Source organism: Nannobrachium achirus (genome assembly GCF_963921795.1).
Source record: "Nannobrachium achirus genome assembly, chromosome: 24".
Taxonomy (NCBI): domain Eukaryota; kingdom Metazoa; phylum Chordata; class Actinopteri; order Myctophiformes; family Myctophidae; genus Nannobrachium; species Nannobrachium achirus.
This window is the reverse complement of record NC_137831.1, coordinates 20,011,924-20,037,802: the sequence shown is the minus strand read 5'-3', so window position 1 is coordinate 20,037,802 and position 25,879 is coordinate 20,011,924. Positions and strand designations below refer to the sequence as shown.

The window sequence follows — 25,879 nt, the reverse complement described above, 5'->3', positions numbered from 1 at the left end:
TCATTTCTGTCCGCCTTCGCGTAGAATCTACCCCCACAATATTTCCATTGGGACCCTAACCTCGCCTACCAGTCTTTCTGGGGAGAAAGCCTGGTGTTTGTTCACAACAGACCGTTTGGTTTCCGCCTAAAACGCGGAAACCACTAGAAGAAGCGGCATCGCTTTGATTTAGTTCCCCTCGTTTGTTTCCTCAATCACTATTAAAATGCTCGAGAGTAGTGTAGTCTTGCCAGTCGCTAACAGTTGGACTAAAAGATGCACATACCAAACACATTTTTCGAAAGCAAAACTACGCCTCATCAAGGTGTTTATTAGGTAGGCCCTAAAACTATGTCCTTGGGTGCAGGGGAATATTTTGGGTTACTTAAAACTGAATCCGGTTGATAGTTCCGGCCAAAGTGTAGTCCGTCTAGGACTACAACATGACGTAAAGTGGTTTCCGCTCCCGACCGGATCAAACCCCGTAAAGTGAAGTGATCCCAGACTATTGGGACCCAAATACATTACATACAGAAACACAGAATTAGCGAGACAGATGAGAGAGACAGACAGAAAGCCAGAGAGAGATAGAGCGAGAGAGAGAAGGCTATAACAGCACCATGGACAGCGACACAGTGTGGAGGTTATTCATAAATACAGTAGATCCATATCAGTAAAAAAAACGTTTCTAAATACTCCAGTTTTTTTCCATTTTTGTCAGTAACAATTCAGATAGATAGATAGATAACTTTATTATCCCACGGGGGAAAATCAGTTGCCCAGAGGCAGCACAGCAGTTTCAGGTTACAAGTTACAAAGAAGTAAGAAAAAGAAAAGAAAAGACCACCTATTCCCGCCCACAGCAATTAAATATAATTAAAAAAATGGCCTGCTCAAGCGATGTTTGCATTGGGTTCTGCGGCACCTGCGGGATCACAAACCCAAACCAGGGATCTACACTCCATCTCTCTCTCTTTCTCTCTTTCGCTCTCAAACTTTCTTTCCTTTTTTTGGGGGGGGTTCGGCTTAGATTTAATTAGTTTTAAAGCAGGTTCAGAAGTATTGTGTAATAAAAGTATCGAGTAATACAAACATTTTGAAAACAGTTGAAACTGGCACGCAGCTAAAATGTTGGAAGCTACCGATTTGGGTCAGTTTGAGTTAGTTTTCACTTCTGGTTGTATAACAGCACACACGCACGCACGCGCACACGCACACGCACACATTCACACGCTCACACTTCCCTGTGCAGGTCTCCAGGGTGGTGCTGACCTACCTCTTGGTGCTGGAGTGTGGACGCTGCTTGCGTCCCAGCTCCTCCAGGCCCAGGGAGGGGCTGTGGAACAGCAGCCCACTGCGTCGGAGGAGCTTCTGTTTCATTGCCGGCAGGCCGCTCCACTCGCGCACAAACCGCACCACCTGGTTGGGGAGATGAATGCCACGCAGGCAGCTTACAGGGTCAGTGCAGCCAAATGAACCCCAGCGTCCCCCAGCGTTCTGGGGAGTTAACGTATAAAATAGCAGATATACAAGCTCACAATGCATGGCTCATTTAGGAAAAGATATTCGGGGCCTAGCGTTGACGCTTAAAGGAGTAGTTCACCCCCAAAATGACTTTTTTCTATTGATTACTCATACCATGGAGACTTGAGTTCAATAATATTTTTTTGTATTTGTCACATTCCTAAGACAAAAAAATTATTATAGTGAATTTACCCCCATTGATTCCGGATGGGGACCCAAATGCATTCGGGTCCCCATCCGGAATCAATGGGGGTACATTTATTGTAATACATTTTTTGTCTTAGGAATGCAACAAAAATCTAAAAATATTATTGGCATGAGTAATCAATAGGAAAAAGGTTAATTTGGGGGTGAACTACTCCTTTAAGAGAATAATGTATTGATGGAAACGTGTACAAGAAGAAATTCCCAGTCCTATCATTTAATAAAAGTAAAACATAACATACTGTATAACATATAGGACCACACACACACACACACACACACACACACGCGCACGCGCACGCGCACGCACAGAGTAGACACAATACAAAGTATACAAAGCACTAAGCCTACGTGTAACTGCCACATCCCCGTCCAAATCTGTGTAAACTAAACTTGTTTGTTTGTTTGCTTGTTTGTTGTGTGCGTCGCCAGTGTTGACCCGTATCGGATGCTAAGCAGCAGTAATTGGTCTAATCAGGGGCCGTGTTCTGCTGACTGTTGGAGGGAGGTAGACTGGAGCCTGGCTCCAAGCTGAATGCAGTATTCATTTCAACAGAGAGAGGGAGGTGGATTTGTGCCTCCATTGATTTTTGGATACAGTGGCGGACATGGATACATTCACCCATTAAGACCTGGAATTATTTTATACTTTAGCTATTGAAAAAATAGCAGATCTAGAAGCTCGCAGCGCGGCACCGAGTGCCACGCTGTAGAGCTTGTAGATGAATATATGTATTTATTTTTAAAGCGAACACTTGTAACTCAAATGTTGCTTCCCGGGGTCCCTGGAACAAAATATCTTGAGATGAGGGTTTGCACCCAAATACATATAATTCTAAGGGTCATTGACATGAAAAAGAACCACTGACATAGAAAAATGTGTTTTTCAAAAACCTTAGAAAGATTTGGACATTATAGAATCGGGTCAGAAATATTCCAAGAATAAAATAGATCTACAAGGTCGCAGCGCGGCAATTGTTGTATATCTGCTAAAAAAATATATATTTAAAGCATAAAATAATGCTTAAAGTAATAATACGTAATAATGCATTCCATGGGTAAAAAAAAACTTTGCGCACCTAATTCTGACCACATATAGGCAATTCTTCTTTTCCTTGTTTAGCCATTTACTGTAGAGGTTCACTATTGATGTTCTAATGGTTACAGAGAAGGTTTTCAGATGCTGGATTCCTCTGCATAGACATTATTCCACAACAACACTATAGCCTTTCATTGCTTTTCTTTATGCTCATGCAGTCATGATCCTACTGTAGGCTTGCTAAATGCAATTCTTCGAGACATGCAGTTCATTTGCACTGGACCCCTATACACAACAGGTAGCTGTAGCTGAGTGGGAAGAGAGGCAATCTGAGAATCGGAATGTTGCCGGTTATCCCTCCCTTACAGTCTATGCGTGGAGGTGTCCCTGAGAAAGACATGCAGCACTTTGCCCCAGGTTTATACAGGTTGTGTGCAGGTTGTCCGCATCAGAATTAGCTGATCTACAAGCTCACAGCACAACATACACATCACCCTAACCACTTGGATCCCTATTCTGGGGGGAACATAAGTCAAAAATAGAATAAATCTTCCCTGGTTCCTGGTCACAAAATACTTTCAGATGGGGTTCCGCAGGCAAACACATATTAATCTGGGGGTCGTTGACATGAAAAAGTTTGAAAACCATTAAAGAAAACCACCAGCTCCACTTTTTTCTAAGAGCTAGTAATAAGCCAAAGTACCACCAACGTAGGCGAAAACAGCTATCATCATCACACATCGTTATTTTACAAAAGACATTATTTCTGTATTTCGCTTTCCCCCCTCAAGACCACGTTCCCTCACGTCACAGCGAAGCCATCGCATGAATTCATAAATCTAACGAAAGACAAAAATCTGCTGCCGCGCGCATTCCTTTCCAACGACACCCGTCACATTTTTACACGCGCGTGCCATCAATTTTTTGCGTGCCACCCCACACCACCCAGACGGAACGGCATACGGGATGCAACACGAACGAACGCCATCCGAGACAGAGCCTCCTCTGCATGTGGTTTCGGTGGCTCTGTCCGTTTTTTACACGCCATCGTAAAGAATACGAGCGGTGTGGCTGCCGCCACAGAGGTGCAGTTATGGCCCCGGCAGATTGCATAGTTGCGTGGCGGGGGGAGGGGCGGCGGTCGGGCGGAGCGGGGTTGAACATTAGCCGGCTGGCGCGAGGGGTCGTTTGAGGTGATGATTCGTCTCTTTTAACGACCTCTCATAAAACCCCTACTCCCACACCTCCGCATCTCCTTCCCCAACCGCACCTCTCTCTCTCTCTGTCTCTCTCTGTCTCTCTCCCTCCCCCCTCACCGTCCTCCTAATGGCTAATTTATACCTTTGCCGTACGACCACGTTTTTCAGTTGAATAATGCGTCAAAGTATAAATTCAGCTTAAATCCCTCGCCTCCTCATTCGCTGTCCTCTTTCCAGCACCCCTCGCTGCCTCCCTTCCTCCCTCCCTCCCTCCGAATCTCTCTGTCTGTCCATCTCTCTCGCTCTGTTTTTTCCCTCAGGCTCGGTGGTTGTAAAACAGAGCGTTCAGGACACCATGTATCTCTCTGCCAGGCTCCCTGTCGCTCCCGTTTCTTCTCCCCTCGTCAAAACGAGTCGACGGACTAGGATGCCATTACTTTTAAATCACGCTGATAGTAGCCGTTCATTAAAGTGTAACAGCTCCCCACGCAGCCCTTTCACCACCTCCTCGCTGAATTAGCTAGATTAGACTCCCTCCTTTCAATTGACGGTGATATACTGTAGTGTAGAAGATGGAAAATGCCTTGGTGTAAACAATAAAGTGGATATATAGATAGCAGCCTAATACTGTACCAATATAAAGCCTTATAAACACAAGGGATCCCCGGTGGCTCAGCCGCTGAACCGCATCGCTGCAACGTTCCTGGCTTTTCCTGTCCTAATAGTAAGGGGAACATAAGAAAATCTGCGAAGTAAATCGTTACCAAGAAAATTCTTCACCAATGTGTTTCTAAAGGTGTGTAATAATATGTACTAAAAGGTTGAAATTCAATTCCTGGGGGAAACCTCATAAAAAACATGATTTGTGTTTGTGTCCCATTAACTTTACTATACAGGAAAAAATACAAAAAATAAATCTGCTTTAAGTAACATGTGAGGGGTCAGACTAGGGGTTTTTCATGATGCTGAATCCATTGCAAGCATTTGTTTTGCACAAAAAACATTCCATGGGCGACAAATGGCCCCCACAAAACGATGAAAAGTGATGAATCATCACTAAACCATCGTTTTGTGGGTCCGATTATAGCCCAAGGAATGTTTTTCATGCAAAACAAATGCTTGCAATGGATTCAGCATCATGAAAAACCCCTAGTTTGACCCCTCACATGCTACTTAAAGCAGATTTATTTTTTGTATTTCTTTCCTGTATAGTAACTTAATGGGACACAGACACAAATCAGTTTTTTTTAGGAGGTTTCCCCCGGGAGTTGAATTTCAACCTTTTAGTACATATTATTACACACCTTTAGAAACACATTGGTGAAGAAATTTCTTGGTAACGATTTACTTCGCAGATTGGTCAAATATCTTATAAAATCCCCTTACTATAAAGGAACATACCGGCATCGATGCAGGTAATTGTCTACTCACAGCTTCGGACCATATGTCATACATAAGTACAGACCGCATTCCCATTAGCAGGAATTATATTTTGTTCTATTTTATTTTATGTTTGTTTAAGTTTTCTCCTTAGTCAAATATTCGAATGTTACCGAACCAGAATAAGTGTATCGTCTAAGTTGGCTAACAGACGTTTAAAGTGGCACTATTAATCTGGAGATAGATAGATACGAGCTAAATCCATTTCCCTTCGCAGCAATCCATTGCAGTAAACGGAGGTTTTGATTCACATTTCCCTAGTGGTGAATATTACCTATGGTTAACATGGCTGAACAAAATCACTTACACAGTGCTGTTGATGCGCGCGCGCGCGCACACACACACACACACACGCACGCACGCACGCACACACACACACACACACACACACACGCACACGCACACGCACACCCACACGCGCACACACACACACACACACACAGAGGACGGTGCTGTAGGCCAGTGGTCCTCAAAGTGGATTCCAGGGACTCTCTAGGTTCCTTTAGGGGTGGGGGGGTCTAACTAAATTGACCCTTACAAGTCTGCAACTCTGACATTATACAAATGGAACCATGGAGTTAAGGGAAGACCTTGAAATGTAAAAGTTGGAGAACCAACTGCTGTATGCATGCTGACCTGGATTCTGTTTTCCGTGCATTTGCTGAAGGCCTTGGGCAGGTCCTCCCAGTTGTCCAGTTGAATATCCAGTGGAATAAAGTTACAGTTCAGCGGCTCGTCGTCCTGGACACACAAGGAGACACACAAGGACAAACATCCCCGCGTACAAATTAAAAGTATCCCAAGGTTATCTGATGGATCTGCACAGTGAAATCCTATAGGATTCATTTAACTCTGAAAGTGTAAACATTGTGCATCACTGCTGCTGTTAAACCTAGACCAGGCACATGCACATAATACAATGCTGGATGTCAGAATAAAAGACTGGATTAAGACCGTTGTAGGGCTGTTCACAAGAGCGAGAGAACTATACTGTAACTGAGTTCACACCACAAATACGGTAACATGTCATTAGGTCGAACACCCTTTGGATCGACCACCAAACTCTAACCCAAACCCTAATCCTAACCTCATTAAAACCAGTAAGACTCCCTAATCGGGAGATAAGCGACCGTCAGGTCGCAGCGTGATTTTAGGGCAAAATGTGTAGGAGCAGTGTCCAAAAATGTGGTTCAAAAAATCGGCCTGATGGTGGCGCTATATGGGACATCCATATTGATGAGATGAGTGTAGACATACTGTGTACTGATTTGTGTGATTTTAGGGCCAAATCTGCAGGAGCAGTGTCCAAAAATGTGTTTTGCAAGAATCGGCCTCATGGTGGGCATGTGAGAAATGAGGGGTGGGGTCTCCGCGTTGCCTTGGCGGACGAATAGGTACCGGCCCCGGCTCTCCCGGACGCTCCTAGTCCGAGTTACGGCATTTTATGTGAGCTGCAGTGGAGGGGGTCCTCCACTGGGGGCGCCACCACTTTGGCATCCGTTCTGGGGCACCAGGAGTCGGTGGTCCCCGGGAATTCCCCGTGAGCAGCCCCGTTGGGGTGGTCATTTGGTCATTTTTGCACATTTGGTCATTTTTTACATCTAGGGGTCCCCCAGGGACCTGGGGGTCCCTGGAGCTCCGGGGGTCCTTGGAGGTTGTAGTTTGGTAGGCAAGGACTGTGTGTGCAAAATTTGGCATGGATCGGGGCAACGGTTGCGGAGATATGAGCAGGGCAATAGTGTGACGTGTGAGGTGTGACAGACAGACTGACGGACGGACGGACGGACGGACGGACGGACTGACTGACTGACTGACTGACTGACTCACAGTTTGTGGATGCCTAACTCTAACCCTAACCCTAAACCTAACGTCAGTATCCGTGACGCGAGTGATTATCTAACCTGCCGACACTCGCGGGTCATTATCTAACCTGCCGATGCTCGCGCGTGATTATCTAACCTGCCGACGCTGTTCGACCCAACGGGAGTTCGACCTATTGGGCAGTCCCCCACAAATACACCACAAATACTGTGGTGTAGGCAGGGGTGGAAAGGGTACTCACATATTTTACTTAAGAAAAAGTATCAATACTTCAATATATACTGTAAATACTCTGTTACAAGTAAACTTGCGTACTTGAGTAAAAGTATGAAAGTGTTGGCATCAAAATGTACTTCACAAGTACCAAAAGTAAAAGTACAAAATGTTTGAAAATAGCAGATTTACAAGCTCACGGCCCTATACAAACCCGCCTTAATGCAACACGTTGTGAGCTTGTAGACTGGCTAAAATACATTTCCTTGATTTGGACATACTGTAGCTAAAAGAGACTGTGCACGAATTTCAAAGTTGACGTAGGGTTGTGATCAGGACAGGGATTTTGAGATCAATAGTCGAGAGACAGAAAAACATTTTAAAGCCAAGGGACTACAAGGGAGAATGTTATGGCTGCCAGTGCTGCTAAAGAACTTGAGCTCCGCCCCGGTCTTTTCCAAAGAAAAACTTCACGGCGTGAACACATCATTCTACTACAACATATAGCAACAGAGGCATATAAAATCAACAACAAAATAATTGGAAGTATAATTGAGCGTGATACTTTCCTGAGAGGGATCTTCCCTGATGTACAGTACCTGCGATGGCATTACAAAGAGCTCTCAGATCAAACGATAAATTAGGAGTTACCTGCCAAGTGCCAACACTTACATCCCGCTATTAATCCATTTAGGCCTAGAAATTATTGAATGCTTTAACTATTGAAAGCAGATATACAAGCTCACAGCACGGCACAGAGTGCCGCGCTGCGAGCTTGTAGATCTGCTATTTTTGAAAAAAGTCGTGAAAATGTGTGCAAATCTTTGAATATATGTTCAAAGATTTATAACTCAGATTTTGCTTCTGGGGGGTCCCTAGAACTAAATATTTTGAGATGGGGGTCTGTGTCCAAATACATATAATTCTAAATGATTTGTCCTTGACATGAAAAAGTTTGAGCACCACTGACATAGAAACATATATGTTTTTCTAAAAACCTTAGAGGGATTCAGAAGACACTTATAGAATCGGTTCCAAAATATTCAAAGAAATTTTCTCATTTTTTCAAAAATAGCAGATCTACAAGCTCGCGAGTGCTGCACTGTGAGCTTCTATATCTGCTATTTTTCAATAGTTAAAGCATAAAATATTGCGTAATAATGGGTACCCGGTCGAAATGGGTTAAGGAATCCGTAAGATGTGGACGATGTAACCGATAGGTATCAATGAAGACATTTATGGACCTCTGCGACAAACGTTATATTATTGGACGTTTTGTTAGCTGTAAAACTGCCCATGTTGTTTACAAACCGCACCCTTCACAATGCAATGTGTTTTATGTGGGCTGCACTAAAACGTCTCAAAGACAGACTGGATGAACACAAACAAGCAATTAAAAACAGGAGACGATGCTTATCTTAGCTCTTACCATTCCGAAGAGGGGATATACTTTGTACTCCAAACGAAATAGAGAATTATTGTTTTGTGTTATTCAATAAATAAAGGCAACGACATAGCCAGGCCTCATTGAGGGAATTGATATGATGGCGTTAATTATAATGTTGCTTCATTTGAGATTGAGTATCTTTGTACATTGCTGATAAGAGATGTCAGATTTTATTATGATTGAATTAAGATGGTTTCATCAATTCGTTTCTCTTGTTAGAATCTTTGCCTGAGGACCAAAGAGCAGCCTCTTTCATTACCAACAAAACCGACTCAGCATCGCTCTTTCTGTGTGCTTTCAACACGCTATTTGATTGACACAATCTAATTGCATTGATGCAGGGGAGCCGCACAGATCTGTAGCACCCGCGTAGGTAAAAAGAAAAGAAAATACTTATTTGCAAATATCATCATGATGCAGACTTTCTGTGTATAGACTGTAGATGAAAATAAATCAGCGTGGATCAAACCAACTCGTCCTGGTTGACGGAAGGACCAGAGGGTTCATGAATAAAACAACTACCTTCGGTAGGAAGGGATTGGTCATAAAATTCCTAATACCGCACAATATTTCTGTCGTTCAAACACGGCAACAAATCCCAGTTTGATTGCGTATTGAGCGGTTTCCCGGGTGAAGTTTGCCAATGGCCTGGGATTAGCCCGATCCGACAGCTTTTCAGGGCAGAACTCATCCAGTTTATCATTTGAACGACAGCAGGGGAGGGCGGGCATTTTTCTCCGCGGCTTATCACCTCTGACACGCGTGCGCGGCACTTTTTCCTAACGGCCACCCGGGGAAAACAGTCCACTGGTGATTCTATTCACTGTTGGGGGCTTCTCGGCATGAAAGCCCTTCTCGTTTCTTATCTGCGACAGGCTGTGGAGGGATTCTGATCCCCTATAAATGAGACAAAAGGGGGTGGGGGGTAAGTATTACAAGCCAATCAATACGGCTGTGCCTTAGTGACTGGCGCTGAGAGAGAGAAAGAGAGAGAGAGCGAGGGAGATATGACTTGAGATGTGAATGAGAGAAGTGATCATGAACCTAACAGAAATCGAAGGAGTCAAAAAGAAATATTCAGAAATCGTTTTTAGAGACAAAGTAGTGATCTGAGGTTTAGCCAGTCACAGGTATGTTTGTGCAAGTCAGTCAGTCTGCATCCTCTGTCAGACAAGCACGCACACACGCTCGCAGAAACACACACACACACACACACACACACACACACACACACACACACACACACACACACACACACACACACACACACACACACACACACACACACACACACACACACACACAAAATGACCATTTCCCTTTAATGAATAGGGGGGGAAATCCTGTGGAAAAAAGGAAACCTTTACAAATCGAAATTCTCAAGGAGAGATAACATCACATGTTGATGAGACAGACTAAGAAGAAGAAGAAGGGGTGAAGTGGTTGCAGGTGGGAAGAGGTGGTTGCCAAAATCCCTGCCATAATCCCTTGGCTAATCCTAACCTTTTGCCTGGCATCGAGCGGACAGAGCCAAACAGACAGCTGAGAGTTTGGAGAGTCAGGGTATGAGTGTATCGGTTCCATTATAGCGAGCAGGCTTCAATCAATCCCAGAGAAAACATGGGTAATGATTTCAACCGCCTGGTCGTTTTGACCCTCAGCGTTAAACGGGTCAAGGTATTGCACGTATTTCACAACAATAGACGGCTGATTGTGAACCATTGGAGAAAAGGATTGCGTATCTGATGTCCGAGACGAAGGGGATGGAAGGACGCAGAGAGCATGTGTGAGACGGGACGAGGGCAAAGTTACAGTAGAGGAGTACCATGACCTTCACACTGGCACTATACTGTATGGCAAGGTTCCCCAATAGGCGGCCCGCGGGCCATTTGCGGCCCACGGGGGGCTACTGTCTGGCCAACACCAACCCCAGTAATAATGGTGGTATAAGAGCAGCAACAACACTAGTATATCGTCGTTGTCGGGTGGAAATCTCGTATCTCCAAATTTGTACGTTCTTTCGCAAATCATACAAGGCTGTCGCACAAAAGTAGTGAAAACAGCACATCTACATACAATATTTTCACCCGACAACGACGCTGTAGTAGCGGGAACGCCAACGTGGCCCTCGGCTTGGTAACCTAGACATAATTCGGCCCTTGGGGAAAACTAATTGGGGAACCCTGCTGTATGGCTTTGTACTCACATGTTTGATATATTCTAAGTCAGTGTTTCTCAAATGGGGGAACGTGTACCCCTCGTGGTATGTGGGAGTACATGAGAAAAACTAGAAAATGGGAATTATTTTACTGTTATGGTTAATGATAAAACATTGACAGAGATGGTGTGAACCTGCTCATCTGTAGATTACTAAACCAAATTACATCAATTACTTGACTAGTAGTGACTGTTATTATTGAATAGAAAGCAATGTTTATTTGCCATTATGCCATTTTATTTTGAATGTAATGGTATTGGAACTGGACTTTTTTTTTTACATTTTGCTGTAGTCAGGGGCAGGGGGTACTTGGCTTCGGAAATCTGTGTAAGGGGGTACTGCAGCCAAAAAAGACTGAGAACCACTGTTCTAAGTGATATCTTTTACTTGCACAAGAGACTGTGATATTCTGCCTCATTTTCAATTCTCTTTTGATCACACAACTTATGTATAATTGATACTCTTATCTTGTTATCTGACTCTTTCCTTTGTTTCGTTCTCTATCCTTTAATCCTTATGACTATATTTTGTAAATACAAACATTTGGGAACATTTTAAATGACAAGAACATCTCGTTGCATCACACACTGACTACAGGTAATCGTATATTAGATTCTCGTAAACATGCGCACACTACAAGATGTTAAAATAATGGCACATCACACACTACAGGATTGTATTAACTCTTTGAGTGCCAGCGCCCTCTAGGGGCCAAAGAATGCCAGCGCATCTCTCATAGGCGAGCGCTTTAGCTTCCAGGACTTCAGCTTCCAGGACCTCACGTGCTCACGTTCATGCACGGCATGGAAATGTCCCGGATGAAGATGCTAACAGAATGGCTATTCCCATTTTGTCATCTAAAAGATCATTTTTGGGCGATTTTGCCGTAAATAAACCTCGCGCCGCTTTCCTAAAACACAAAAAAGAGATATAAGCCTTTAAAGATGCGGTCTTTCATTGGATTAGGCGGAGATTGGCGATTGCGTTCGCAAATTACGGCCGGCCGGGACGTTGTTAGCTTTCGGCTAGTAGCTACAAAAATCAGGCCAGGCTTCAGAAGGCCTCTTATCATTTTATTCATTTAATTAAATAAAGCCGAACTACTTCGGGATCGGCACACTCGTGTACTCATCGGAAGCGGCGCCGAACATCGGGTGAACATTGGGGAGCTCAAAAATGTATTTTAAACCATTTTTAATGGAATATATCGTCGGACAGAGTAGAACGGCTAGCTGGCTAGCGGCTAGCGAGCCAGGACCACCCACGACTCTACAAGCAGCTCGGGGTAAGTGAATTAATAAAAAAAAGATTGTATTGGATTGAAATAAAGCCGAACTAGTTCGGGATCGGCACCAGATGAGTTAAGATTACGTGGTTTGCTGGGGCAACCCAGCACTTCGACATGCTGTGATCACATGGGAAGAAGATGTAAACAACGGAGTCTGTTAAAGTTATACCATGTAACTTTTTTTGTAAAACAAATCTTAAAATTGTCCTAACTGTTAAATCGCTAAAGTTTTAGAACCCCCACTCCGTTATTTTCAGCTTCTGAAGCCTTCTCTTTATATGTTTTCTACTTAGCCGTGACAGGGGCGGGATTTCCCGGCAAAATTACGTCATCACACTACCGGCCAATCACAGCGAGGGTTATACACTGCCGGCCAATCACAGCGCATCTTGAAGTGGGGTCGCCATATTTGTAGTCGCCCGTGTGTCTCTATACTCAAAAGGTAATCTTGCCTACCAGGCAGGGTGAAGGAGTCCGTTTCTCCGGAATGCCTGAACGCACAGGAACCAGGGACCCCTCTAAAGATAGCTCTCGGCGAGGTGGAGGCAGACGCGGGGGTGTGAAGGTACGAAAAACGGCCGAAAGACGCGGACGCGACCGCGGTTTGCTATAGGGCTAATGACCACTAGTTGAGCATCTTACACAGTATAGCTTTAAACTTGTGGTGGTAACATGTGGAGAAACTGTTCTGATATTTTGTCTGGGAAGACATGTTATATAGAGTCTAGTCGAAAGGGTCTTCAACAGGGGGTTCGGGACCCCTAGGGGGTCCTCAGAGTTACTACAGGGGTCCTCCAAAACATTGTTCTCCTTTTTCATATTAACCCCGTGAACCCTAGTGTCCTTATTCTGAGAACTTTAGCCAGAAATAGCAGATCTACAAGCTCACGTTGTGAGCTTGTAGATCGGCTATTTTTTGGCAAAGAGGTTTGGTGTAGAGGGGAAAAAGAGCAGACTAAGTACAGAGTGAAAGGTCAACTTTATTAAGTATTGACAGTTCAAGTAGTTAAATATCTGAAAAGACAAATTGACATGAATCCAAAATACACTGATGATTGTGCTGTCAAACAATGAAACTATATGGAATCTCTGAAAAGGTTGTGGGGGTCCCTGCTACAGTACATCTCTCTCTCTCTCGACAAAGGTTGGCCTGAAAACGTTGAAGACCCCTGATATAGACAGCAGTGTTCTTGCCACATGCTGTGTACAGTATTGACAAGCCTCTGCCGACTGAACCCATCTCAACTTGTTTTGACTGGTCGCCAAGTCAAAAGTCCTCTCTTTCACTGAACATCTGTCTTCCCTGGACAGCAGCGATGTAGGCTAATCATCCATACAGAAATTATCGGGCGGATCATTTGTGAGCAAATCGGAAAGGCTTGATTGATTGGCTCCTTGCACCACTCACTCCAGAGGATAATCTTGCTCGATAATTCCTCCGAATCTAGGCTGCAAGCTCGCTCGGTTATCGGGAGAGGCGTGCCCCGCCGCAAATGTCCCCGTCTATTAAGGCATTATATCTGTAAACTAGTGATGTGACAGTAAACTTGGAGGTTAACGTTGAGTTGAAGTGTGTGGGCTAAACTGCGTTCAATGTTTTGAAAGGCAAATAAAATATGATAAAGATATAAACATTTGCTGTTCAAACTTGATCTCGACTGACCTCGGTCTTGATCTCAACGTGATATCGACTAAGATATGTTACTTATTCAGCGCCAAACATGGTAAAAAATATTTTTATTCATAGATGTCTTTAATTCATAATATTTGACACACACACACACACACACACACACACACACACACACACACACACACACACACACACACACACACACACACACACACACACACACACACACACACACAGAGCATAAACAATACTGCCCACAACCCACATGCAAACCCAAAGGTACCTTGGAGTAGAGGAAGATTCTGTCCGTGTTCCGACTGGCACAGAACTGCAGGCCAGGGTAGAGAGGAAGGGGGGAGCTGTTATCAGCACTGTCATCATTATCATCGTCTTCATCACAATCAGCAGTGGCATCTTTCTGCCCTGTAGAAAGAGGGTGGGGTGGTGGTATGATAGAGAAAAGTGAGAAAAGAGAAAAGTGGAAGGGTTGTTATTGGTAAGGGTGATCATCTTGCGCCTATAAAAGGCACATCCCTGTGAAAATCAAAGTGCATCGATGAACAGGCTTTGAAATGATGATTGATTCTGATCGCAATGACGATTGTGAACGGATGTCTTTGTGATGATTATTTGGAATGGATGCCTTTGTACAGTATTTAATGATGATTCTGAATGGACTAGTCCTGTGCCTGGGGGTGTGCACAGCATATGAGTGCTCAGTGTATGAGGGATTGAATGTCCCTGAGGAGTCTCGGAAGTAATGTTGGAGAACCCAGACCGGTGCCCGTTGGGCAGAATGGTCACCATTGACGTCCAGCTGTGCAATACCAGTTGTGTGTGATGTCAGTCATCTCCAAAGTTGGTCACTTGTTTCATCATGTCAGACAGACAATATTTGGGCATTGTTTCAGCATGCGGTTGTTACCATGGTGGCGACACTGTTTAATATCAGTGATGTCAGCATGAAGACTGTTTCACCCTTTTATGCCCATATACTGTATGGAGATATTCTGTAAATTAGTAGTTAGATGGTTTTGTAATGATGACTGCGAATGGATGGCATTGTGACGATGATTGTGAGAGGATGGTTTGTATGGACAATTCTGCGAGAAAGTTCATCTACAATATCTCTATAACTGAAGAAGAGAAAAGACCATTAACAACAAGGAATTAAGTATTTATTCACAGAATTTACATAAAACCTCATTAGTCTTTATAATGATCACACACTGGCCAATCATAGATGAAACAACAGCTGTTTTATGATTGCTGCCCATGGTACTGCCATGGGCACTGCTAACAAAAGAAAACTCAAGGAAAAATAAAGAATCTTAGGGACTTGTTGCTTGCTTGCTGTGATTGTGCGAGTTAACTTGTTATTGATAGTGCATAATAAAATACCATAACCTTTTCTGTGTAGCGGCACGCATGTCACAAAAACAGGATAGGACGGAAATGAAAAACGAAAAGGGCAAGGTTTGTAAACTCTGACAGCAAGCAAGCTGTCGTGTTGACTAGGGTTGGTTGGTTGGTAGGGAAAGTCAGCTCCCCTTCTTTTTCTGCTGTTTTTATCCTCTTAAAATAGCACAGCCTGTTTGCAGATTGTACCTGACTGAGAGGATCCGCAGCTACCGCATGCTTCTCTCATACAGTGGTCTTGTGCTGTGAGTTTGCACTTTGCACACAGGACAATTTGCACCTGCTCATTGTAATGAATTATCAATAGTTAAAGGAGAAGTTCACTGCCAAAATGACTTTCTTTCTATTGATTACTCATGAGACTTGAGTTCATTCATATATTTTTTTATTTGTTGCATTCCTAAGACAATAATTTGATTACCATAAATTCACCCCCATTGATTCCAGAGGACCCAAATGCATTTGGGTCACCTTCCGGAATCAATGAGTGTAAATTTACTATACTAAAATATGTTTTTTTTTTGTCTTAGGAATGCGACAAATACAAAAAAGTATTAATGAACTCAAGTCTCCATGGCGTGAGTAATCAATAGAAAGAAAGTCATTTTGGGGGTGAACTACTCTACTTTAAGATGACATGATATAACATTTTTGCTTTGTAACAAGGATTCTGATTGGATGGCTTTGTAACAATGATTCTTCTGATTGGATGGGATTCTAACTGGATAGCTTTGGAACAATGATTTAAACTGGATGGCTTTGAAACGATGATTTTTTATTTGATGGCTTTGTAAACAGGATTCTGCAATGTAACAGTGAGAAAGCAATAGCGCGAGAGAGAGAGAGAGAGAGAGAGAGAGAGAGAAAGAAGGGATAAGCCAGAGCAAGCATGTGATGAGAACAAGAGGATTTTAAGAACAGGAGAGGAGAACAAGAGCAAACGGAGAGATTCAGACGAGAGACGGAGCGAGAGTGAGAGAGCAAAAGTGCAAGACGGAGAGAGAACGAGGGAGGTACAGAAAGAGCAAGTGCGAGATAGAGAGAGGGGCGAAAAGGCAGACAGGGCAGGTCATTATTGTCAGCTGTGTAGCGCCCTAATCCTCCCACCGGCAGCTCTCTGGGAAAGGTCAGGTGGTGGAAATGAGCCCGGCGCCGCTCCACCGCGCTTCATTTAGACAATGACCTATAACACTCTGATAATACCTGCCTTAAATCACAACCACGACCCCCCCCCCCCCCCCCCCCCCAGCAAGCACCATTACAGGTCCACTGGAGCATCTTCAAAAATGTGTAAAGTCCGACCTGTAGAAAAGTCACCAATTCTCCCCCTGGTTAATCATGGACAGCTCCACCCACCTCACCTGCACTGATTTCCACACCTGCTCCCATTCACACCTCATTACTAGCCGGGTATATATACAGCTCAAATGTGAAGTCAGTCAGTCCTAGTTCAGCAGCAGAGGCACCAACATCCCTGAGAGCTCTGGCCTGGGGGCACCTACAACATGTTATGCGTAAATGATGTGAGTTCCTGAGTCTGCCTGTTGTATTTATCTGCCTATTTGTGTTTTATTGGTTAGTGTTTGTGATGACTACTAGAACCTGTTTATATTGATTGATACCTTTAAGAAATATGTAAGGTCATTTATGGACCTTATTATTGTGCAGCAATCCCAATATATAATATCCAATGTTTGTGTATTGGTCCATGTGTATTGGTCCATATTGTTAGTGCTTGTGCTCGAATGCCATGCCCTCCCAGAGCGCTAATTAATGTTTGATAACTAATGGTTGTTATATTGTATTTAATTGTATAATGATGTATTGTATTCTCTGTCTTTTATAGTAATAAACCATAACATAACAAAATGGAATCCACCGCTCTCTTCAATGGCTTTCTAACAGAAGCCCCATGGTGAAGCAAACAGTCTAGCCGGCCCTACACTCTAGTTAAACCCTTCTACTTTACATGGTCCTTCGAACCCGGAACTAGAGCTTTGCCATGGACAAACAAACGAATCAGAAGCTCCTGCAGAGCAGCACCCGAATGCAGGACAACTGCACCCGAATGCAGGACAACTGCACCCGAATGCAGGACAACTGCACCCGAATGCAGGACAACTACACCCGAATGCAGGACAACTACACCCGAATGCTGCACGTACTGTCCTCCCTCCAGTCCAGGCCTCCAAAGGCCTCTCCTGTAAAGCCTCCGGTGCCACGGGCTCCTCCTCCTGCCTCCTTGCCTCCAGCGCCCAGGGCCCCTCCAGCCTCCTTGCCTCCAGCGCCCAGGGCCCCTCCAGCCTCCTTGCCTCCAGCGCCCAGGCCCCCTCCAGCCTCCTTGCCTCCAGCGCCCAGGGCCCCTCCAGCCTCCTTGCCTCCAGCGCCCAGGGCCCCTCCAGCCTCCTTGCCTCCAGCGCCCAGGGCCCCTCCAGCCTCCTTGCCTCCAGCGCCCAGGGCCCCTCCAGCCTCCTTGCCTCCAGCGCCCAGGGCCCCTCCAGCCTCCTTGCCTCCAGCACCCAGGGCCCCTCCTGCCTCCTTGCCTCCAGCGCCCAGGGCCCCGCCTCGTCAGCCTCCTGAGTCTCCGCCTCCTCCAGCCAGGGCTCCCGAGTCTCCGCCTCCTCCAGCCAGGGCCCCCGAGTCTCCGCCTCCTCCAGCCAGGGCCCCCGAGTCTCCGCCTCCGCCTCCTCCAGCCAGGGCTCCCGAGTCTCCGCCTCCTCCTCCTCCAGCCAGGGCTCCTGAGTCTCCGCCTCCTCCTCCAGCCAGGGCTCCTGAGTCTCCGCCTCCTCCTCCTCCAGCCAGGGCTCCTGAGTCTCCGCCTCCTCCTCGGGCTCCTGCTCCCAAGGCTCCGCCGCCTTCTCGGGCTCCTGCTCCCAAGGCTCCGCCTCCTGCGCCTCTGGCCCCACCGCCAGTTCCTCCCCCCTCACCTCAGTCTCCGCCTCCAGTAGCCAGCCCTCCTCGGTTCCCTCCACCACCTGAGCCACCCCCCGCAATCAATCTCCTGTCATGGGGCGGCGAGACCCCTCCCAACTTCAGTGACTTTTTAGTGTTTAAAATACTCCGTATTTGGGGCGGCTGTAGAAAAGTCACCAATTCTCCCCCTGGTTAATCATGGACAGCTCCACCCACCTCACCTGCACTGATTTCCACACCTGCTCCCATTCACACCTCATTACTAGCCGGGTATATATACAGCTCAAATGTGAAGTCAGTCAGTCCTAGTTCAGCAGCAGAGGCACCAACATCCCTGAGAGCTCTGGCCTGGGGGCACCTACAACATGTTATGCGTAAATGATGTGAGTTCCTGAGTCTGCCTGTTGTATTTATCTGCCTATTTGTGTTTTATTGGTTAGTGTTTGTGATGACTACTAGAACCTGTTTATATTGATTGATACCTTTAAGAAATATGTAAGGTCATTTATGGACCTTATTATTGTGCAGCAATCCCAATATATAATATCCAATGTTTGTGTATTGGTCCATGTGTATTGGTCCATATTGTTAGTGCTTGTGCTCGAATGCCATGCCCTCCCAGAGCGCTAATTAATGTTTGATAACTAATGGTTGTTATATTGTATTTAATTGTATAATGATGTATTGTATTCTCTGTCTTTTATAGTAATAAACCATAACATAACAAAATGGAATCCACAGCTCTCTTCAATGGCTTTCTAACAGAAGCCCTGTGGTGAAGCAAACAGTCTAGCCGGCCCTACACTCTAGTTAAACCCTTCTACTTTACACGACCAATGCCAGATTTCAGGGTCTCCCAAGTCCTAGACTACCGATTACCGATGTTTTGATTGATATGTCTGCAAGCACTGAAAAGACTTTAAACCTCAGATGACTGTGAGTGAAATGTCTGGGGCTGAAGTCTGGTGCAACGCACATGTCCTGGACCTGGTGAGAGCAGGAGTGGACATGGTGAGACGTAGGAGGGGCCCGGACAGGAGTAAATCCACAGAGCCTAGTCCTTCCAAGCGCCAGATTTCCTTTCCTAGTCTTGGCAGAGTAGTTCTGGAGTGGTGGAGTGAATGGTCCTGTCTTTCCCTAGTGAGACTGATCGTGGGTAGCTACTGGGACATAAGTCGGGACTTGATCAACCCCGGCTGGGTCACCCAGGTGAGGGGTATGATGTTGCGAGACCCGAAACCCTGATGAGCTTGGGCTACATCACTGAGGATACGTCCCAGGTGCATCCATGCAATGTTTTTTTTCCGTTATAACTACAACAGGCTGCTGCCTTGTATTACTTACAAGTTAGTCAACAATTGGAGTCTCCTCTGCCAGTTGCCTTCCTAGAGCCATTGATGGTTTTGATTTTGTCAAGTGATCTGGATGGGCAAAAGACCACCTCTTTATCCTTGGTCAATGTGTTAGCAAAGAATAATGTCTGTAAAGAATTAGTGATATCAACTATTATTAATTGACATCTTGTGAACATATCTGGGAGGGCTTGTGAGGGTTCAGTGGAAATTTTGGCTAGATAAGGAGGAGGCAAATTCTGTAAAAAGTTGTGTTGTCCAAGTCTAGAGCCCAAAGCTGGAAATCAGGGGGACAATATGACATGAGATGGGTAAGATGCGTTGACATGACATGTGATGGGATGAGATAAATGATGAGATGAATGAGATGAGATATGATGGATGGCGAGAGATGGATAGATTCGATTGATAGTAGGGGTGTGAACCTTCTGCTATATCACGATTCAATTCCAATTCTTGGGGTCACGATTCGATTGAAAAACAATTTTTTATTCAAAACGATTCTCGATTGTCAATTCAAAATGATTTCCAACCAGCTTTAGTCTCAGAGGATGTACAAATAACAAATTATATCAATGCTGCATAAATATAAATTCACTAACCTCAGTCATATTGTTGGACTTTAACAATCAAGTGTAGCCAAGTTATTTGTCAGACTAATATCACTAGTATCATTAGTGTGGAATCTATGTGTGGAACCTGCATTTCCAAGGGTCTCATTTAAAAAGATGCCTCAGGTGATAAACCCAAATAAAAGTTATTTCCAACAACTCAAACAAAGTATTCTATAATACCAGTGGGTCGCTTGAAAAAAAACTTGACTTTGCTCCGATTAGGTGTAGTTCTATTTGATGCAGAAACAAAACATAATTGCCTTGATGAAAGTAACATTAGCGAGCGTCTACGAGTGTCAACTGTACACGCACACCTCCCCCCTGCTGTGCTGACCTGAATGGAGTTTGTTTAGTTTGTCCCCTAAAGCCCTTGAATCTGATGGAAGACATGACAACGGTTGCTATGACTGGGTACTGCCCCATTGTTCGAACTCCCGTTGGTCCGAACACCGTAGGCAGGTTAGCTACTCACCAGCGTCGGCAGGTTAGCTACTCACCAGCGTCAGCAGGTTAGCTACTCACCAGCGTCAGCAGGTTAGCTACTCACCAGCGTTAGTTTTACTGAGGTTACGGTTAGGGTTCAGGTTAGGTTTAGGCATAGTTTTACTGAGGTTAGGGTTAGGGTTAAGGTTAGTTTTGGTGGTCGGACCAAAGGGAGTTCGAACCAAGGACATGTTACCGCTATGATTATGTTAAGCTTATACCTCATATCACACACCATACGTGTGTGAGAGTGTGATTGTGAGTGCGTGCGTGCGTGCTAGAAGTGAAAACTAACTAAATAAATGCTCTCAAGCACGTTTCATGGCAAGTGGTGCACAGACCGACAGACGGAAACCAACTGACCCAACTGACCCAACAAACCAGCCTACTGATCCAACCAACTGTCAGACCATCGTCCAACCACGGAGCCCTGCAACTAGCTGAGCTTAAAGCACTGCAGCATTGTCAGCGTTGTCTTACCCCAACTCTTTGTCCCCGATGGGGAGATCCTGAGCTAGAGTGTTCTATAAATGCTCAGACTAGTGGGAAAAACAGGCAACATCCACACCCAGATTTCAACACTTTTTTCTTTTCAGGACACCGGAGTTCCACGAGATACCCATCAAACCGTCCCTCTGTATCTGTAATGAAACCTATAGCGGCCCAGCCGAGCGCGGCCTATATTGGTTATAAACAGGGTTGTGTTCGCCCCCCCCCCCCCCCCCCACTTCCTCCCTCCCTCAATGCTACTTGTTTTTGCAGCGCTAGAATGCACCAGCTGCATTAAGTGGGCCATTTGTGCGATGGGGGCCAATTCATCTTACAAGGCTGTCTTATTAGACTGTCTCTTACACAGTATGAACAGCGTCTTCAAAAGACCCCGGGGGAATTTACTCGCTATTCCACCATGAAAAGAAGAGAAGGGAGAGAAAGAGAGAGAGAGGGAGGGGGGGGGAACAGTCTCTAATTGGACCGAGCCGGACATCTTATCTTCTGTAGGATTGAAAATAATGGGGAAGAAAAACATACTATAAATAAAATAAATAAATAAAGTCGGCATCATTTGAACTGACGTCAGGATAGCGGCGTAGGAATGCTTAAATGTTTTGGCGAAGTATGCAAAGAGAGAGAGAGAGAGAGAGAGAGAGAGAGAGAGAGAACAGATGGACCAAGAAGAGGGTTGGACAGTGGGGGGAAAAAAAGAAGATATGCGAGTGAGAGGCAGAGAGAGAGGGGAAGGGGAGGGTGGCGTTGGTGTATGCAGGAGAAGTGATTGCCTGTCCGGGTAAGTTGAGGAAACTAATCTCAGAGCAATCAGGAGGTGAGTACCGGGGGTTCGGCCTTCAAAAAGACCCACGGAGAGAGAGAGAGAGAGGGAGAGAGAGACGGGTGGAGGAGAAAAATCATTAGCCACAGACTCCCAACCGCCATAGGTCAGCCTTATTGGCCGACCGCTGTGTTACGCATTAACCCATTTAGGCCTAGAATTATTTAATGCTTTAACTATTGGAAAATAGCAGATATCGAGCTTGTATATCAGCTATTTTAGTTTTTTTTGCAAGTCTATATATCTATTTAAAAGCGAACATTTGTAACTCAAATATTTGCTTCTGGGGGGGTCCCTGGAACAACATATTTTGAGATGGTAGTCCGCGGCCAAATAGCTGTAATTTTGGGGGTCCTTGACAAGAAAAGGTTTGAGAACCACTGATTTAGAGGAAGGATTTAGAAGTCGGGGTCAAAGATCGGGTCAAAGACATTCAAAGAAAGATTTTTCAAAAATAGCAGATCTACAAGCTCGCAGCGTGGCACTCGGTGCCGCGCTGTGAGCTTGTATATCTGCTATTTTTCAATAGTTAAAGCAATAAAACAATGGTTAAGGTCGTTCAAATCAAACGCGGCGCGGGCGGGCACGTTCCCGGTCTTAAGGCATTAACCCCGGCCCGCCGCCGAACAGGAGACTTGAGGGATGGGCTCCTGTGCGGTATAAATGGCCCCTCTGCACGGTTGGCCGTGTCGCGGCCAAGGGGAGAAAAAGAAGGAGAGAGGGGGAAAAAAAAAACAAGACAACACACAGGGGGCCATTAGTGGCTGTTATTTCTGCCTGCGAGGGAAAAGTAAACGGAAGAAGAAAAAGAATGGAGTGAGGTAGGCGGGCGGGCGGGCGGGCAGGCGGGGCGGAACGACAAGCGAACAAGCAGGCAACAAGTCAGTGACTGACATCGCCTCCCTCTAGCACTGGCCCTTCTGTTCCACTGTTCCACACTAAAGCCTTACACCGTGCCAGAATGGACTCTTAACACTTGGGGAGCCAAACTTGTTCAGGGACGAGTTAAGGCCACTAGGTGTCACCCTGCCAAAAGGAGTTATCTCGTTGAGAGACGAGACAACATAGGGTTAACTGTACGTGCCTGCAGCCGGCCCTCTGAATGACCCGAGTCCATTACGTCACCCCGCAGCAGGCAGGGAGAGAGAGGGGGAGAAAATGGCGGAGGCAGCTTACAAACAAAGGGATTATCTTCCGCAATCGTCAGCGGACACCCACGTGCACACGCACGAAGCTTCCGAGGCACTTCAAAATAAAGCGTGAGTGAACGGTGGCACCAGCAACAGCTAGACATGTTATAAACCTGAGCAGCCCATGTGTTAAGTGTACAGTAAGTACTGTAGTCGTGTGCTTTTACACAGACACACACGTCCGCATGATTGTTTGTGTAATAATCATATTTTGTTTAACTGGGGACCCCTCACCCTGACGAGCACTAAGAGTTGAGGCATTACATTTTCTATAACACGGTTCTATTGTGAAAATAGCCGATATACATGCTCACAGATTGGCTATTTTCACAATTTCTGCCTCTAATATTTGACAATTTGGCCAATGTTTAATTTATCATTTTAGAGGTATTAAAAATTCCTTAAATTGTCACTTTAGAAATGTGCAGATAGTCAGATACCCTCTATACACTTAAACTTTATGTTGGTTTGTTTACTGTTGAGTGATTAAACAACGTTGCACATTGAGTTAATCATCTGGGGACCCCCCAACATTTTTGATGACCCCGCTGGGGGTCCCGACCCACAGGTTGAGAACCACTGTTTACCAAACACTGCGAACACATTTTTATGGGTCCCCTAATGTTTTCCTACATTTAGTTTTTTAATTATTTCAAAACATTTAACCAAATGTTTTTGAAAGATTAAAAACAAAATTCAATTATTATCAAAAAACAGTTATTTCATGAAGAAATCATAGATAAATCAAAGAAATTGCATAAATTAGAACAAAAACGTTTTAAGAAGTAGTGAAAATAGACTAGCTAGCACTTTTAGGTTTCAAGCTAATAAGTTTGGGAACCACTGGTCTAAGATATGCTTGGATCACAGGGGGTATCTGCAAGTCGGTTCACACTATGCTGGGTGTTAATTTGCCTTCCTGCAGCCCAGCGGGGGCTGGACACACTTGAAAATGTTTGCGGGTGGGAAGCCGGCAAGGAATTGTGACCATGTCACTGCACTAGCGTGAATAGGAGAGAAAATGCATGTAACTTAAAGCAAGAGTCTAAACACCCCACTATTAGCTCTTAGTGGCTGTGATCCTGAAATAGTGAAATCAAAAATAGATTTTTCACACTTTTAGAACATATCTGTAGTGATAATATGGCTATACCTAACAGTAGATGGCAAAAGAGTGAAGAAATCCTGTGTTTGAGTATTATAACAAGACAATTAGACCCCTAAGTACAGCCTCTAAACAAAAACGTAATGCGTGATGACGCACGTAAAGTCTACTTAATAATTCACGAGGTCAGAATGACTGACAGGTGCAGAGTGTCAATCAAACTTTAACTACTTCAACTTTAGCTACTCCCCACGAGCCACTGGTTCGCGTGGCTTCCCCCTTCCCCGCCTCCCTGTTCGTCCTCTCACCAATCACAAGCCGCGGCCGTCATCTCATAGCCTATGAACACACAATTGTTTCCGTAGCCGCTGCCATGTCAGTCTATGGAAGCGACGTTGTGACACTTAGCGTCGCTCGTCAGCCTGCCCGTCTTTACATGCTAATGTCTTCAATGAGTTATGGCTGGCCTACTTTTTGACCGCCAAATCACAATCCTCCCAGGGCTATGTCCTGCCTTCCTGGACCGTTTCACTAGGAACTGCGTCACCATAAGGAAGTGGAGCAAGTGGAGAACTTCCGCTGCAGTCCGTCTTTAAATGTTAATTGACCAAAGTGGTTTGAACATACTGACATTGTCTAACTCTAAAAATGAAAACATAGGAAATAAGAGAGAAAGAAGAAAGAACATGTAAAATAATTATTTGTGCCAGAATTGACAGGGTATATTCACTAATAAAGGATTTTTTACACAGCTTGGTTGACTTAACTCTGATTGGGCAATGCTGAAATCAGTGAGTTTTATTTCTTGATAATGACCGCTCTGCTCTATAACAGACAGTTGTCTAATCAAAGACTCAGAGCATCTGCTGCACTGCTTGATCTTACGCTGTATCCAACATGACAGCAATGCAAACAAACACACAATGTAATTTACAACTAAACGTAAAATATGCCCTCAAGAATATTTTCGAAAACATTTTAAGCGAGGAATAGAGATGCAGTAACTGAAAATGTATTCTATTTGATCAACACTTCCTTGTTTTCTGAGGTGACTGCCTTGCGCTGGGAGGACGGTCAGTGCAACACTTATAGAATACTTTCATTACCGTAAGCAAGGAAATACTACGTTTTGTTGTTACTTTTGTGTCAATGTATTAATTAATGTATTAAGTAGCTGTGTAATAATGGGATAAATTATGGCCAGCCGGTCAATATTGATTGCTAGTAGGGCTAAAAACTAAACTAAACAAGACTAGGGCCTAAAAACGGCACGGCTTCCATTCCATGTGGAACATCTACTGGCTAGTAGATGAGATGAGAAAACATGTGGGGGGAAAAAAAACTATACTTCCCTAGCATATTGGCTGTGTGCACATGCTGATGATCCGCAACCAAGTTTGCAAGATTAGCCTTGGACCCACAGACCGTCTTCTAGACGGCCCGGCCCCGAGGAGCCACGCTGTAATAAATG

General features: G+C 44.8%; 1 protein-coding gene across 1 annotated transcript in view; it reads right to left on the bottom strand.

Annotated features, from left to right (window-relative positions):
• The window catches only part of zranb3 (zinc finger, RAN-binding domain containing 3), a 135,600-nt gene that overhangs the window by 30,385 nt on the left and 79,336 nt on the right, over positions 1 to 25,879 (bottom strand). The window contains exons 15-17 of the mRNA XM_080720396.1: positions 14,289 to 14,428; positions 6,022 to 6,126; positions 1,256 to 1,398 (exon numbers count right to left, since the gene is read on the bottom strand). Coding sequence (XP_080576522.1) covers positions 1,256 to 1,398; positions 6,022 to 6,126; positions 14,289 to 14,428 — 388 coding nt within the window. The remainder of the gene's footprint in view (positions 1 to 1,255; positions 1,399 to 6,021; positions 6,127 to 14,288; positions 14,429 to 25,879) is intronic.